General features: G+C 42.4%; 1 protein-coding gene across 4 annotated transcripts in view; it reads left to right on the top strand.

The window, feature by feature from the left end:
- mark4a (MAP/microtubule affinity-regulating kinase 4a) overlaps positions 1-17,223 on the top strand; it is a 26,675-nt gene extending 9,452 nt beyond the window's left edge. Inside the window, exons 4-18 of one of the 4 annotated variants that reach the window (XM_008428349.2) lie at positions 6,256-6,304; positions 6,420-6,485; positions 7,006-7,076; positions 8,307-8,363; positions 8,842-9,078; positions 9,925-10,044; positions 10,129-10,228; positions 10,323-10,432; positions 11,786-11,972; positions 12,239-12,450; positions 13,125-13,228; positions 14,270-14,554; positions 15,797-15,879; positions 16,462-16,506; positions 16,792-16,942. In XM_008428349.2, coding sequence (XP_008426571.1) covers positions 6,256-6,304; positions 6,420-6,485; positions 7,006-7,076; positions 8,307-8,363; positions 8,842-9,078; positions 9,925-10,044; positions 10,129-10,228; positions 10,323-10,432; positions 11,786-11,972; positions 12,239-12,450; positions 13,125-13,228; positions 14,270-14,554; positions 15,797-15,879; positions 16,462-16,506; positions 16,792-16,856 — 1,791 coding nt within the window. In that variant the 3' untranslated portion in view covers positions 16,857-16,942. Of the gene's footprint in view, positions 1-6,255; positions 6,305-6,419; positions 6,486-7,005; positions 7,077-8,306; positions 8,364-8,841; positions 9,079-9,924; positions 10,045-10,128; positions 10,229-10,322; positions 10,433-11,785; positions 11,973-12,223; positions 12,451-13,124; positions 13,229-14,269; positions 14,555-15,796; positions 15,880-16,461; positions 16,507-16,791 lie in introns of all 4 variants that reach the window. The other 3 variants (XM_008428348.2, XM_008428347.2, XM_008428346.2) reach the window with 3 other exon arrangements.
- The last annotated feature ends 213 nt before the right edge of the window (positions 17,224-17,436 follow it).

Below are 17,436 nucleotides of genomic sequence, written 5' to 3'. Positions count from 1 at the left end.
CTGACTCATCCCGGAGGCCGCGGTCACCCGGCTCACACTCCCCTCTGTTTGTGTGCATGTCTTCCTACCGCGTCTTCCTCAAACACGCGCGTTTGCGGGTAACGGCAAAGGACGTGTTGTAGAGTTGTTCGTGTCGGGATCTGTCACCGTTTTCGTAGAAAGGGGAGAAGTGTCGCGGCAGGAATGGGGTGACTCAAGCTTCGCCGTTGCAGCCTGACTCACGGAGATGTCGAGCAGGAGAACCTGTGCTGGACGTCCAGGCACACGGAAACCAGTGGACGGGATTCCTTAAGTCTGGAAGGGGCTGGGATAAAACAAAATGAAAGCATGGAAAGAAATCTGCGTAGTTCCAGACTATATTCCCCATTCTGTTTACTAAAAGTCGTGTTCTTCCTTCTTAGTGTTGTTTTTTTTTCTTCTGTACTTTCTCCTTCTTTGTGCCTTTCCTCATATTCTCATAATATCACTTCATTTCTTTACTTTCCCCATCTTTTTCTTTCTCCTCTTTTCTTTAATACTGTTTGTCTATCTGTGTTGTGTCCTTCCTGCCTTAAAAGTGTTGTATTTTCACTTGAAGATGCTTAACAATCCTAAGATATTTACTTCCTATTTCCCAGATATCTCAGCATCACCTCACGCAGCTGCATGTAACACAGTTGGGTGAAAGTTGAAGGGGAAATGTAAGAGACTTAAGAATGCAGACGTTCTGCAGAGCTGATTGTGTTCTTGTATGGCCGTCACCAACATTTAGCCATAAGGGGCTCCGAGGATTTCTGTCTTTTTCACCTCCTTTCTGAGAAGAAGAATCTTGTGAACTAAAAGATTTCCACCTTTAAACATGTTCACAGATCCTCTTAAAATTGCAGTTTTTGAGACTTTAAAGTTTGAGATTATAATTAATTGTTTTCCACCTTTGACATTACAAAATATTGGAAGCAACTCAACGTTTCTGTTTATTGTTCTTGAAAAGCAAGAAGGAGTTCTGTGGATTTTTGGCAAAGCAAAGCAGGGCGTAGTTTTAGTGATCGGAAGAATTACATCTTTAGTGGAAAAATGAAAACTAAGTCTGGGACATTATCGCATAAATTTTGATAATTAATTACTTGTATTTCAATGTAATTAATCACATTTTTTTTTTACATACAAAAGTGACCAAGTGGAACCTTTGTGTTTGTGCGTTTCTGCTATGCCCATAACTCTAACGCACAAGCGACATCAGCAAACAATGAAGCCACTTCTCTTGGTCCACTGGGATTAATTTACCGTATTTTCAGCACTATAAGGCGCACCTTCAATGATTGACCTATTTTAAAACTTTTTTCATATATACACGGCGCACCGCATTATAAGGCGCATAATAGAGAACGGGACAAATTGGCAACAGTTTTGTTCCGTTCTCTATTATTACACATCCACATTTGTAAAGAAGTGGTCCCTGAGTACTTTATATAGTAGTCTGCCCCAGTCGTTGTTTCACTCACGGTGTTGCAATATTGTGCCCAACTGCTTTCTGGGTAACACAGACCAACCGACACGCTGCCGCTGCAGTCTAGGTCTCTCTTTCCCCGCCCCTCCGCCCCCCTGGCTTTAAATGTATTATCAAACTTTATTAACAAACCAGCTTTCTGACAACTATTCCCAGCATGCACTGCGTACTTCTTCTTCTACAGGGGAAAATGAAGTCGGCGGCTGCTTACCGTAATTGCTAGACCTGTTGTGGCTCAATATTGGTCCATACATAAGGCGCACTGTCGGCTTTTGAGGAAATTGAAGGTTTTTAGGTGCGCCTTATAGTGCGGAAAATACGGTATGCTTCAAAAACCGATCTGATTGGACACTGGAAAATACTGCTGTTGTGTTCAAGTTGGGCTAAAAGCAGTTACCCTATCAGTGAAGCTACTCGCGTCTAAAATAGCATGTTGGTGTTAAACATGCTGGAGCAGCAAAGTCAACCCCAACACTAATGTTAGCATCAACAGTCCATCAACTCTGAACTAACCTGATGGTTGAGTAACTTAAATAAGATAAAAAACTATAAATATCTCTGCTGCTGCACTCATAAGTATATTAATTCAGTAATTCAAGAACAATCCAAATACCTAATTATTAGTGTAATTGTTGGTGGTTATTATTTTTTTAATTATAATGGTCGATTTGTTGCAAATAACTGAATTGTGATCTGCTTTTGCACAAAGCTTTTGCTTCAACACTGCTGCCCTGTATCCTGATAGATTTTGTTGAATAACTCAAAAATCATTGAGAAATTAAATATATGTAGGAAACTGGTGGCATAAATCAAAATGGTAAAAAGCACAGCCAGAGAGTGGACTGTATTTGTCCCATAGTCTCTACTAAGAGACGTCCTCATTCGGCCATTTTAATATCTAAACACTGCACTATATATCACAATTTTAACATGATGGCAATATCACTATATTCAATAATAATATTGCAAATAACTGGTTGAACAGCAATCAATTTATGCTTTTGGTGGCAGTAATTTATTTATTGATGGTTACAGCAAATTTTGAAGAGGGTTGTGAAAGATTTAAAGAAACACAACTTGGATGTTTTATTGCAAAAGCATCAGATGTAGTCGATGCAACTTTTTCACAGAAACAGTGTTAAGACGGAAGAAAATGTATCGTTTTCAGCGACTTGCCATCTGTTAGTGCTTGCATTGAAGCCAAAGTAAAAAGACACCAACACTGGTTATTTTTTGTGCCGCAAGTCATTTTTCTACTGGAACATTGCATGGTTTCTAATCTCGTATTTGTATCGTAAAGTGAATGCTTAAGTTGGTTTAAAATGTCAACTTTGAAACAATTTTGTCTGTTTTAAAGAATTAAAATCTAATTTATAAGACGTGCGCAGAAGATGGATTGAAAATACCCATTTTATGTTCCAACGTAAAATGATGCATGTGAAGAGTAAAGAGTCTGGATTACAAAACAACAAAAAGCTCTTGTATTTACTGCATGCGCTAAACCCTGGATAATACTCTAACTGCACAAGGTCACTGGTATCACAGAGGCTATGAGGAGGAAAAGATTAGTTTTGATAAAAAAATAAAAAAAAGTCAAAAGCAAAACAAATCTAATCTTTAGCTTTTATGCTTTGTTTGACCAAATCCACCTAATATTTTTACAATTCTCCAACTAATAAAGTAGAGCTTCATCTTCATGTACGGTGGCTCTGATAATTCCAATTTGACAGAAACAAACAAACAAAAAGAGATCTATTATATGATAGGAGAAAAAACATGTACACAGCTTTAAACTTTTAACCAAATGTCATAGTTCAGTCTTCTTCAGCTGGAGTCTGTCAGAATTTCATGTTGAATATTAACAGATTAATATTCACATGAACTGATTTCCTGTTGAGTTTATTGCTACACTGTCATTGGGCTAGTTTTCAGCTGTGTTTCTACATACCAGATTAATAATAATAATTATAATAATAATAGTGGACTTTAACTTTAACGTGTTTAGGCTGGGAAATATTCTGTGGGCCTAAGACATGAAAGAGCCCACATTAAAATAATCTGGGTGCTAATATATGTAGAGAGGAGAAAGAAAGAGGGATGGTTGTATCATTCGTAGAACAATGAAGAAAGAAGTGAAATTGCAAATGGAGAAAATGTAATCTTATCGTCCATAAGGCAGCTTTTAAATCTCATAAGATTTCCGCGTTGTTCTCCTAAAACTCTGGATAGAACACACTAGAAATCAAATCAAACCATTTCTTTTTATTGCTATTATTTCGTGTTTTTAAGTCAAAACACATCGGCGCAACGACTCCCTTTTTAATGCAGTTTGTCACCATCTGTTTGATTTGAACTCCAGCCAGGATTTGCAGGAGGGGCCTCGTCGCCACAGAGCTTTGCACATCCGCTGCCATTGCGGGGCCGCTATTTAATCAGCAGCAACGAGGGTCAAACGTCTCGCTGGAGGAGCCGTTAAAGCCGTGATTCCTTTTGACGGATCCGATCCCGCCCGCCCGCCGCTTCTGAGCGGGGAGAGCCGACGGGATGGGTCGGGATGAGGGTTTCAAGTACTACGTATCCCAAGATTCCTCTCCAGTGCAGCTGGGGAAGAGCTTAATACCTGGGTTGCTATGGCAACAGTGACATCACTAGCAAAGGCTGCTAGAAGAACTGAATGGAGGAGGGGGAAAACACAGAGAAATGACGGGGAGTAGAATAGCTTATCAGGCATCATTTTCCTCCCTTTTCCCTCCTTGTTATCGCGGATTAGGGCTGTCTGTTTTCAGCCGTGCTCTTTGGTCCAGCAAACATGCAGCTATTTACATAAAATCAGGGGGAGCTGCCTCGGTTTTAATCCCCCCGTGCCGCCCGTCGCCTCACGGCAGACCTCCAACACGGAGTAGAAACCGGTCGGGTTCTTGGCTGCACATTCACTTGCACATTTGTGCGTGGGCATCATGTTGTTGTTGCCGTGTTTAAACGACGAGGAGGACTTCGCAAATTCTAAATGTGATGCGGTTATTTTAGGTGTCGAGTTGTCTGTGTGAGCTGGTCATCCTGAGACTTTGACTGCTCACATGTCTGCGCAACGGAACCGTTGGTGGGATTCGTCTAGTTTCATCCACTTCCTGTCTGGTTAAAAAGAGATTAAAGACCGACTAGTTTGTTGAAACACAGACAAAATGACTGGAGCTCAAAGTTTGAAATGTTTATATCGTTTGGTATTTGCATTAGCTCTGTTAGCCGCCAATATTTCCAAACCCAATATGTTCCAAGACGCAAAAAGATCAGTGCTTAATTTAGTTTCATTGTCATCTGCTGAAAGCCGTGCTTTCTCTCACTTTTTTTTTTGCAGCCCCATAACTACTTTTTAACATCAAACTAGCTGTGTTTCCCTATTTGGGCAAATTGGAATTACAAAAATACATTTGCTTAATTTAAGGTTTTTACACTAGGATGAGGTGGTTCTTCTGCATTGAAATTAGTGTATTTCACAAAACTACACAAAAAAAATTCTCATCACACAAGTCATGTAAATAACGACTGGATGTTACTACTTCTGGAAACGACGAAAAAGATGACAGGAAGTTGCACGTGGATGAGACGTCTTGACATATTCTTTAAATATTGCATGAACTTAGTTGTTCTTACTTAATGGAATCACTGCATTTGCGATTTGTTTTTGCTTTGTTCATTAACAGTGGAATATCAACAAAGTTTTTTCACATTTGTAATGGAAAGGCAGCTAATGGTACTGAAAATAGCTAATTTTGACTCTTCACTCATTAACAGCTACTACAGCTGGTGTTTTCAGCACAACCCGATAATGCTTTGTGAAATGTTAACTCAAAGGCTCTTGAAAGATCAAATTGCTAATTCCACATTTACGGCCTTATAGTCTTTGACTGTTTTATAAGAGATCTCTGCAGAGGGAGAAATTAGTGCCAGCAAAATCTCTCATTTATTTACATGAGTTAACCCATAAATATAGCGGTAAAAACATTTGTCCCTCCCTTTCTCAAACGTGCGATTGGTTTACAATCTAGTAAGTAAATCACAAACAGTTTCGTAAAAGTTCAGACACCATGACATGGCAGTCATGTTCCATTGACTTTCTAACGTAAGACACCTGTGGAATCGAACATGATGTCCGTCTGCAGCTCTACCATTTTGCTGGGGGCAATTTTATACAAAATTATAAAAAATAAAAAAAAAGATCTTTGACATGGCCAATGAAGGTGAGAGTCACAATGTACTGGTCACTACCCGATTTCTCAAAGCTACTTTTGTTATCAAAACTAGTAAGGGGTCCTATGTAGTTTTTTGTAAAGACACAGGTACACATGTGTAAGTAAGAGGTGACATGAATGTTATAAACTGAAGCTGGTTTTTACTCATCTTTTTTTATGAATGTGTGTGTTTTATGCCTGGTGCGGCATTCACTCTCGTCAAAGTCGACTTTGCTTTGAGAATTGCTCTCCTTGGATCTAACTTCCATGTGAAATGCTTTGAGATTACTTTTATTGTGAACTGGAATTTTATGCATATAAATTTGAATTATTTAGGTTATTGCTGTATAATTATCTTAAATTAAACACCAAAGGCCACTCTAGACAAATTAGGTCCCAGATTTTTGAAGTGAAACACCTTTGCGTCTGGTGGATTATAAACTATACCAATAGATGTATGTTGAACCTTTGGAGCCATTCAGCTTCACATCTTCACCTCATTCATCATCATAATCGTTTATTCCTCGTTTTGTCTTTCAGCTTTTTCGGGAGGTACGAATAATGAAAGGCTTAAATCACCCTAACATAGGTAGGACAACTTCCTCCCATCCATCTTATTGGTTTAATATGTGCAGCTGCTTTGTATGTGTGTGACCAGACAGCATTGTTAACATTGTGTTAAATTGTATTTTTTTGCTCTACAGTGAAGCTGTTTGAGGTGATAGAGACGGAGAAGACCCTTTACCTTGTTATGGAGTATGCCAGTGGAGGTGGGTAGTTTGGCATGGATGGTATTTCTACGGTTTTGACATGCGATCTGGTCTTCACCCAGTTCTAACGTCATTTAAATCTTATCAAACCACAGACTCTCCCAGGTTCTTGTTTATTTTTTAAAAAAAGATTAAACTAAATGAGATGTTTCAAAGATTTTGTGAAAAGCTAGATGTGGCCCAAAAACCTCAATGCATAAAAACTTATAGTTTCAAGATGGTGTTTTTTTGGGTTTTTGTATCAGGTGGTCAGATTTTGGAACTCTAGTGATCTTCTCATCAAAATCCTGGCGAGAAAATTCATTTAGTTAAAGGATCTTTTAGGTCTTTATGTTTTCCATGTGTTGCAGCTTGACTCCTTGTGGACAATAAAGCTGGTGGAAGCTGCCATTTATTAAATATTAATCAAGAAATTAAAGTGAATGAATTCCATTCTGTTTCTCCGCCATATTTAATCACGCCGTTAAATGACTGGACTCCCGCCGGCTGTGTCTGCTAACCCGGATGCTCTACCTCTCAGGTGAAGTGTTTGACTACCTCGTGTCACATGGGCGGATGAAGGAGGTCGAAGCCAGAGCCAAATTCCGACAGGTAGGAAAGGTCGTCCTCACCCGGGTTGTCATGGTTGTGTTTTTTTTTCGTTTTTTTTTTTTTATTTTATCGTGAATTTTTGTTTGTTTAATTCAGTTAATTTTGATCCGTTTTTAGAGTACGTTTGCTACTTTTCAAGAGTTATTAAGAGCTAAGTATTGTTTAGTTTTGTTTTTTATTAGTTATAGTAGTAGTTTTTGTTTTTTCACGTCTCGTTTTTAGATGCAGAATTCAAAAAGGTCAAACTATTGTATTGTGATTATGTATATGTAACCCTGTCCGTGTGAGATGAGTCCTCGCTGTTCCCTGGACTCTGCGTTGTGTCTTAAGGGTTTTTGTTGGAAGGAAACGAGACAGGAGTCTGACACACACGGCGGTCGAAATCGTGGTTGGGACCGTTTATTCGGACCACCCGACTGCACAGCGGCTTCTCCTTTAGAATTCAGAGCAAATACTGCGTGTGAACATGTTTCATTAACGCAGTTATTTTTGATTTACAGATACAGCATATATCAAAAAATAAGAAAAAGACAAAATGATACAAAACTAACTACTTGAACATTAAAAGTAACATTTGGCTACACTGAGGAGCTGGCGGTGCCTACCTTTAGAATTCAGAGCAAATACTGACCGTTGTACAACCAGCACACAGTAACGAACGCCAAGTACGGCGTTCTTCAAAGGACACACTTTACAACGTTCCACAACCCAAAGAGCTGATCCAACACTTTGGTGACATGCGCCACCACATTCAAGCACTGTCCTACATATATATAGTTTGGATAATGAATAATCAACTGAAGAAACTATTTTCAAAAGATTATTATTGTACAACCAACTGTCTCTGGTGTTTTATCCCAACTTTTGCTGTTGTCATTTTGCAGACTAGTAGATAAGTATGGAGTGCTGTGATTTAAAAAAATATTGATTCCACATCAGTTCGAAAGGCTAATGAATAGATTCATAAACACAAAAACAAACAATATTATGTCTGTAATTTCAGTATGTTTCAATTGGTTTTAATTCCATTTAGTTACAGCTTTCCCCCAGTAATTACTGTTTTTACTTATTCTAATTAACAAAAATGTTTTCTCCATTTCATTTTCCATTGTTTTGTTTGTTTTAATGAACTTCAATAACTTCGGCCCTTACAGCACAGCTGCCTTTAACTGTTACTGCTCTGTATTTCAGCCCCGTCTGTTTTTGTTGTTGTTGTTTCTCTCCCCACAGATTGTCTCTGCCGTCCACTACTGCCACACCAAGAACATCGTCCACAGAGATTTGAAGGTGAGGAAGAGCAAATGAATGGAATTAATAATGGTCCTGGAGAAGAACTCCAAGTGTTGAATGATTTCGTTTCCTCTCAGAATTTGGAAGTCAAGCATGTGGGAGTGATCTTGACCCGTGTCTCTAAAAGCAGTGCTTTAGCATCCTAATTGCAGTGCTGAGTAAAGAGGTCGGATTCAGAGCCTAAACACGCTTTGACATACATGTAGCATGAGTCATGTCCGGGATGCAACCCTCCCCCCCTCCAACCTACCAATCTGTCCAGTGTGTTTCCTCTCTCTCTCTCCTTTTTTTCGTCATCTCTACTCATTTATTCTTCTGTCCTCTTGTTTCCCATTCCCCTCTTCGCGCCCCTGACCCACTAGCTCTCGACACTGATCCATATTTTCTTCCTGAGTGTGTTGCTGCTGTGTGCATAACGTGTCCCTTTTCTGCTCCTGTCCAACCGCTCCGCTCCGCTCGCTCTGAATTGCCTCAGGCGGAGAACCTTCTGCTGGACGCAGACGCCAACATCAAGATCGCTGATTTCGGCTTCAGCAACGAGTTCACGCTGGGGAACAAGCTGGACACATTCTGTGGCTCCCCGCCCTACGCCGCACCTGAGCTCTTCCAGGGAAAGAAGTACGACGGGCCTGAAGTGGACGTCTGGAGCCTGGGAGTCATCCTTTACACGCTGGTCAGCGGATCTCTGCCGTTCGACGGCCAGAATCTAAAGGTACGTTTTCCCCCTGGGGGCATCGAAAATATGAGCAGTGTTTAACTTCGTGGTTGTCAAACGCTGTAAGAATGCACACGTTCTTCAACAAAAAAATAAAAGAAGTCTAGCTGTGATTAAAAAATGTGTTGGAGGTGGATATAAACAGGATAAATGTTTTCAATAAATGCAGAAACATTTGATAGGAAACGCATCCACAAAATACAAAATCTATGAGGAGACCTGACAGGAATCCCACCAGTCATGTTTTTATCCGTTTTATTTTTTTCTCCTGCGCATTTTGAAATATCGTATTAGAAATGGTTGATGGAAATGTTTCAAAATAATTTTGTTCACTAGCTTGAAGTGGCTTTTGACTTTTCTACAACAACAAAAATAAATAAATTAATGCACTAAAGGGGAGATGAAAACACATTTGCTGAATGTGTTCTGATGTGGAGAACGTTCCCAGTCCAAACTGGGAACTATCAGGAGTGACTGGCAGGAATCACTCTTGTCTTGGCTGGGATGGAAGGGTTTAAATACTCCCACCCTCTGGTGAATCTGTGCTTTTCAGAGGCACTTTAGTTGAGCCAGAAATTAACGTATCTTAACTACAAATGGCTCACTCAATGAACAAAATCAGCAAAGATTTATTTTGTTAGTCGATATTTCCATCGCTTGTTTGTTCTGTAAACCAGTTGCTATAGTAACATGACAACCGAATGCAGCATCTTAGGGTTTTTCTGAAGAGTTTTGCAGTTATCAGTAGTCATTGCCATAAATCTCTTAAGTCAGAAATATTCCATAACAAGACCAAAAGTTAAAAAGTGGCTGTGTTAAACATGTGACACCTGTGGCCTTTAGGAGCTGAGAGAGCGCGTGCTGAGGGGAAAGTATCGCGTGCCCTTTTACATGTCAACCGACTGCGAGGGCATCCTTCGCCGATTTCTGGTGCTGAACCCCGCCAAGCGCTGCACGCTCGAGGTAAGAGGAACGACTCACATGCAAGGGCAGCGGCAGTAGAAATGCTCTCCAGACTGAAGTGTGTCAATGCTTCTGTCCACGCAGCAAGTCATGAAGGACAAATGGATAAATACAGGGTACGAGGGGGACGACCTGAAGCCCCACATAGAGCCCGTGGAGGACTACAGCGACCCGACTCGCATAGGTCAGCCGGCTCGGTTTGTCTCCCCCGCCTGATTGTCGTCACTGTGATCTCCTGTCTGATCTGTTGGCTTTGCTTGCTTGTGTGTGTGGCTCAGAGGTGATGGTCGGGATGGGCTTCACCCCTGAAGAAATCAAAGACGCTCTCCTGAATCAGAAGTACAACGAGGTCACCGCCACCTACCTGCTGCTGGGTCGGAAAGGCGACGTGAGTCGGCTGTTTGCTTCCTGCCTCTTTTTACTGATCATGCTGCAGAACTTACCCGGAAGGACTTGCTACAAAATGTAGTTTCTTCACTCTGCTTCCTCTCACTTTGTCTTAAATCCATCAGTGTTGCTAAAAATAGCTAACAGTGAAACTTCTTCCTGCAAGAACAACTTCCACACCAAAGAGTGTTGTTGCCAGCACAATCTGGCAGCATGCACCGTGTTGCATTCACTAATCTGAAAAAAGATTTACTTTATTTTTTTTGGTTTTCAACCAGTCAGTCCCCAGTCAATTTTCTTTCTTTAGAGTATTTTTGTTTTCATTAAATTGCTTCAGAAAGGGCCTTTTGGGTCAGAGACGGGTTATTCTGAAAACTGGTTCATAGTTTTAAACTGCCATCTTAAATTTCTAATCTGACCAAATACCAAATATTTTCTAAAGAACTAGCACTGCTTATTGATTTCTTTATTTTGGTGATATCCGTTTTAAAAACATGACTGTTCATGATTTGTTTCCTTTACTATTAACATTTTAGTTTGTTTTTACTGTACCTGTAATCAAAACACATTAGAAGAAAAAAAGAAAGTGCAGCTCAGCTTGCCGCGTTGTTAAACCAAGCATTGATTTTATTTTAACTACACTGTGTAATTAAGTGGAGAATTCCTTCTGTGAACGCATTAATTATTCATCTGCAGCAGAAGCGGCACCCTGTTGTGTGTATGTGAAAGAGGGGAGTCACTGCACTAAATGAAGGTCTACAAAAAGATTCTATTATTGCATTAAAGCTGCAACAGAATGAGAATGGGAGGGATGTTTTTAAACTATTTTTATCATATTTTGCTGTAGAATCGCTGTGGGTGCTTTCTGGAGCCAACTTTGGCTCAACGTTTTCTCACCAGCTGCAAACAGTTTTCAGTCTAAGTGTATTCAGCAACATCCAGTGGTTTGAATTCCCAACTCCATCTGCCTTTCTGTTTCCTGCTATGGCTTCTGGTAAAAACAAAAGCTCCTTATTCTGCGCTTTGCTTCGTCCAGAGGGTCTGGACCGTCTGGGTTCTGAGGAACGACTGCTCGTTTTAGGAACGTTGACGTTTTAAGCGATTGGATCTGATTTTAACCAATCGATAACAGTTGGCTGTGGCGTATGCAATGCACCACGAGGGAAGCTACTTGTCTTCTTTTTGTCCTGTTTTTATTTATAGTCTAAAAACTGCGTTAGCGACATATTAATGATGTGTGGACCGACGTAAGAACAGTGGTGCAGCTAGTTGTGGATCCTAAACAGACTAATGAACTAACTGTTGTTCCTTCTGTCTGGATGTTCGCCTTTCTGTCGTCTACCTGGCGTCACAGGAAAGCAGTGATGCTCGCAGTGCTAGTACGCTGTCTCTGGCGAGGGTCCGACCCAGCCCCATAACCAACGGGACAAACAAGCACTCATCAGCCACTGGCTCCTCTTCCTCCTCCACCTCTTCCTCCCACAGCAAGTCGCAGCGCAGTGCCTCCACCTACCACCGACAACGGCGACACAGTGATTTCTGTGAGTCTCTTCTCTGCTGTAGTTTCATCCTGAGGCTTAAACTTGCCACGATTCCATATTCTAACCAATCGCTTTAAACGACAGCAGCCAGTGGGGGGGGGTAAGAATTTCTAACAGGGTCTGTGTTGCTAATTCAATCTTCAGCAAACCACAAGCACATTTGCAAAACATTCACATTATTCGGGATCCGTCTCAACACCGTGCCCACAGAATATTCCTTATGCGAGTCTCTGTGTGTGTCTGCTCTGCTGTCCTCCACAACAAAGGCGGGCCTTCCATGCCCGTCATGCACCCCAAGCGGAGCCCAACCAGCACTGGGGACCGGGAGCTGCGGGAGGGCCGGATGCCTTCGCGTAAAGCCAGCTGCAGCGTCATGGGGAGCCACAGCCTTCCTCCCTCCAGCCCGATGGTCAGCAGTGCCAACAACCCCAATAAGTCTGAAATCCCAGACCGCCGCAAAGACATGACTGCCACCACGGTCAGTGAGCCAATCGTCAACACAAGGCAGACACTGCTTTGGTTGGTCAGACATGCTGTCTTCCACTTTCTCCACCAATATGGAAATCGGTGTATCAATGTGTGTGTGTGTGTGTGTGTGTGTAGTTGTATTCGATACACTGTAAGGACCATTTTCCTAACTCATAGTTTTCCAGGATTTTATTTAATGAAAACACAGCAATTGCAAAATTGCGGTGTTTTGACATTAGCAGAATATTGACAGTTTTGTGCACACTTTTAAGGAAAGGCAGCCAATGAGACCGGTCATTCATGTAAAGAGTATTGGTGCAACAACAGACACATATCATGGTCTAAGCTAATCAGAGACAGTGAAGGGTGGGTGGAAAATATAGAAACGTTAAAGCCTGAACATCACAGGTCATGCAAACTATGGATGTTGCAGATGTGGGTGCTGGAGTCTTTGTGTCTTTGAGTTTTTTCATGTTGTATGTGTACACAGAAGTTGTACGTGGTTAAATTGTGGGAGGAGCCACAGAGGGGTCATGGCTGCAGGTCATTGTTGTTGTCTTTTGTGCAAACCAGTTCTCTTCCCAACAGCTGCAGATTGGATCATGGCCGTAGTTTTGGGATTTTGTAGTAGCTGTACAGCTTTTAGCATCTGAGGAATCCTAACGTCAGTCTCTTGAACTATAGAATAACATCCCGGGAAGCACCATGACACGCCGGAATACATACGTGTGCACAGACCGCTCAGGTGCTGACAGACACTCTCTTCTGCAGAATGGCAAAGAAAACAGGTAAGTTGGACTGAGCACCATCTGCTCAAACTGTAAAAAACAAAAACCTGGAAAGTTAGAAATATATGTTGACTATATAACGGATACGCTTAACATCTGTTTCTGTCACATTTCCTGAGAATGAATGAAATGTCAACCATAACTGCAACAAAACCTATCTTTTAGACAGATTTTATTGAAGACTCCAAGTCCAGTTTACATAAAAGAACAATCAATAATATTAAAAAGAAAGAATTAGAGCACATGAAAATACGTAAATACCCGTAACCTTTTAGGATGCAGTCATATCAGTGTTTCCAAAGTACAGATGTATATCTTACTGCACTGTATTTAACCTTAGTCAGCATTATGATGCAGGCCTTGTACACACACAGGGGAGTCTTTAAACGAATACCTCCGCCACATCTATTAGAAAATAGCACTGTACACATGGGGTCGGTTTTAGATGAGTTTTTATCCATGTGAACCCGCACAAAGACACCCGTCGAGCTTCTTTTAACACATGCCAAACCCATAGGGGGCAGTGTAGCGTTAAGCTAAAGCCTCTGTCAGCCAATCAGATTTCTTCACAACAACAAGGACTTCCTGTCAGAAATTAGGCATGGCGCTAGGAGGTCCATTTGTGTTGTAAAATATGTAAGTTGAACTACTTTTAAATAACGTATTAGAATATAACGTTAATTGAGCACAACACAATATTGTTTAGGAATCATATCAAAAGAAGCGTGTGGATATAGTGACGCGTTATTTGTCAGTCTGTGATGCACAGGATCCTAAATCTCCATTTCCCCATCTAGGCACAAACATAAATATGGGTTTTTATAAATAATCGTTTTTAGTGATGCTAAACTTGTTTTTGTGTGGATGAATGGCCAAAATGCATAAAAATGTATTTGTTTTCCAAGCTGTCTGGCTGCGTGTGGACCAAACCTCAATATCCAGTGTGGAATACAGAAATATGAAAATAAGATGGACTCTGCCACACCAATCCCTGGGTGATGTGACACAGTTTCTTCTTCTTCTTCTTTTTTTTCCCTTCAGCTCTCTGGGCCACCGCATGCCCACAGCGTCCCCCTCCACGCTCAGCATGGCCGGAGCCGGCGCAGCTTCCTCCTCTTCCTCATCGGACAGATGCCGCCTGACACGAGGATCCACAATCCGCAGCACCTTCCACGGGGGTCAGCTGAGGGACCGCGGCCCACCAGTCTACTCCGCCCCGCCCACATCGCCCACCCTGTCCCACCACGATGCCAGCCCGCTGCCCCATGCACGCACCAGAGCGACCTCCAACCTCTTCACCAAGCTGACCTCCAAACTCACTCGCAGGTGAATATGTACTGCGTAACATGTAGCTCAGAGGGGAAACTTCTGCTTTTCTGAATACTAATGGGAAGAGTTTGCGATATGAGGTGAGATGGAGCCAAAGCCATCGTCTTCTTTTACATCCTTACTAGCTGACTTTGAGCTTCTTCATGAAACAGTTTCTGCAGTTTGACAGAAAAGCAAATCAACCACCAGAGCTGTCTAACAATGGGTTCTCTTCACACCTCCTCACCAGCTCGGTTCTGCGGCTGCGTTTCTCTTACATGAGAGAGAGGCAGCCGAATACATTTTAGCGACAGTATCCATACTGTTGCTAGTATGGATACTGTTCCTCCAAGAGCTTTACATTTTTCACTTCAGCCTGTAAATAGCAGCAGGCAAACTAAGGAGCAGGGCATTCTGGGTAAATACAGCCAAAACAAATGCGTGAGTCTGGCGCTAGCAAGAGAAATGGCTCGTGGTCTTTTGTCAAGAACAAAAGAGAAATCCTACAACTGCTAAAATTTGATGCCACTTTATTTTTGTTTACATTTCGTAAAGATGGAAGCTGTGCTCTGTGTCTTCTTCAGAGATTTCTGCATTCAATAGTTCTTGGTACAGCGCCACCACAGGCGAGGGGAGGGAGCAGCTCTTTCAAACGGGTTTGGTTTGTTTGACAGTGCAGTGTGAAAGCGAACCACACCAGCTGACGAATGTAACAAACGTTACAGTTTTGGTTCCCAGTCCAATGGAATCAGGTGGGAAAACACCTGAATAAAATTCCAGTAAAAGATATGAACATTTGTGGCATTCGAGGGATTTTTCTGCTTTATACAGCATTACACTTTGTTGTTGCAGGTAGATTAAAATCTGAACCGGGGGAATAAAAATGTTGGATATTATCTTACAGCATTGACTTCCTGAAACCTTTCCTTTCAGCTTGAGCGCAGTCTGAGTATGGCTTCATGTTTATCCAAACATTTGATCCACTCTGGCCTTTTGGCAAGCCCTCCTGTGGCCGTGGATTATCCAGCGCTCCCCTCTCCCTCCTGGTCGTCATAATCACACATGTCTAATCTTATCAAACCTCAGCTTTGCCCCTGCCAATCAGCTCCTGCGCTGCGCTCTTTTTCGCCACTTGCTCGCCTGTGACTCGGATACACTCTCTTCTATGCCCCTCCCCCTAGCCCCCTGCTCTTAACCCTCTTTTTTTTCTCCATCTTTATCTTCTTCTGCTTCCTCCCTCCCACCCCGTTATGACATCAGGGTCAACCTTGACCCATCCAAGCGCCAGGGCTCAAACAAATCAGTCTCGGGTTGTACTCTTCCACAAGGATCAAAAACAGTTAGTAAGTTCCCATGTCTCTCGCTTCTTTCTTGTCTGCCTGTGCTGCCCCCATCCGTTTAGCTCCTCTCACTGAAGTTTACGCAGTTCTTTCCACCGGCACCTGACTTCACGTGCTGCTTGTTGTGTGCATGGCTTGTGAATATTTTCTTCTTTCTGTCACTAGGTGCCTGCTTGATTTATTTTTATTTTTTTTAAAAGCATGAGTGCAGAGAATGATTATTTAAATTTTTCGTGGTCCAACTGGTTCTAGGATATCATCTCATGCATCAACCGTAGCGTTGTTGTGTTATGATTTCATTTTGTGGAACAAAATGATCGATATGTGTACGTTGCACAGAGGTAGCATAAATCGCTGAGTTTGTATCTGCATGCTGTATGAAGTGTGACTTCCACGGTGAAGATACATGTTTATGTAGGACAAGGATAGCTGGTCTTTACGTCACTCGCTTGTTTTGAAGCTCATTTGGTTTCACTGTACAGTATCCACTGCTGAATGCCATCTCATCTGACAACCGAGGATTATTTAAAAGGCTTATTGTTCTCTGGTGGATTTAGTTCTTAACTCTGTCTGTCTGCCCTTCAGGGTCACAAATGAATCTGAGGGAATCAGGAGATTTGCGGTCACAAGGTGAGCTCAGTCTGCTTTGAGACACGATACTTGGAACAAAAATTACACACGTTTGTGGTTGCTTCATTATGTCTTTGTTCTGAATTTGCCTTTTGTATAAATATACTTTTTTAAAATGTGGGTTTTTTTTTGTTCCTTGTACAGAAAATGCATCTGTGGTTTTAGCATTTCTTGTTGTAAAGCACGGTTGCATCAGAGACTATATCATCCACGCACAAACTTCCTCGCTTGTATGTGCAAAATTTAGTCGCATTAATCCCTAACACTTGAACTGTCCTCCCCTAGTTGCCATCTACCTGGGTATCAAAAAGCGTCCGAGCCCCGGGCCGTCGGACGTGGCTGGAATCTGAGAGGCGGTGGGCGGCGGGACCCTGCGGAGGTGGTACTGGCTCTGCGGGAGGCAGCGCTCGGATGTGGCTGCCAGGTCCACCATTCCGGCCCCTTTCTGCTCTCCTGCACCCACGGCGTGGCAGGGGGCCGCGTGGCTTTTGAGGCCGAGGTGTGCCATCTATCCACTGGCACCTCCGAGACTTCTAACGGGGTACGCTACACGCGACTCTGGGGGGCACCGCTAGCTTTTCGGGACATCGCTACCCAAATCTCGAAGGACCTTGAACTTTGAGCCAGAGGGAGTGTTTGCATCGAGAGTGTGTTTTTGTGCGTTTATGTGTGTGCGCCAAGTGAATTGAAGCAGGGGCATGGAGACCGGGGGGGGAGGTGGGGGGGGGTCAGAGATGGGGGCAAGGGGCTGGACCCTTTCAGGAATACCCCCTCTGCACACACACATAGACTCGCACACACCTGAGCAGTAAGGTAACGCTGACCGACGCTCCCCACCGTCCACCCAATCACCGCACCCAGCTCAGCCAATTTCTTCACTGAGCTACTGCAACCACTGGATCTGGATCAGATGGAACCTAGTTGAATATT

Source organism: Poecilia reticulata, linkage group LG14 (genome assembly GCF_000633615.1).
Source record: "Poecilia reticulata strain Guanapo linkage group LG14, Guppy_female_1.0+MT, whole genome shotgun sequence".
NCBI lineage: Eukaryota > Metazoa > Chordata > Actinopteri > Cyprinodontiformes > Poeciliidae > Poecilia > Poecilia reticulata.
The sequence above is the reverse complement of the archived record's forward strand: the minus strand, read 5'-3'. Positions and strand labels throughout refer to the sequence as shown.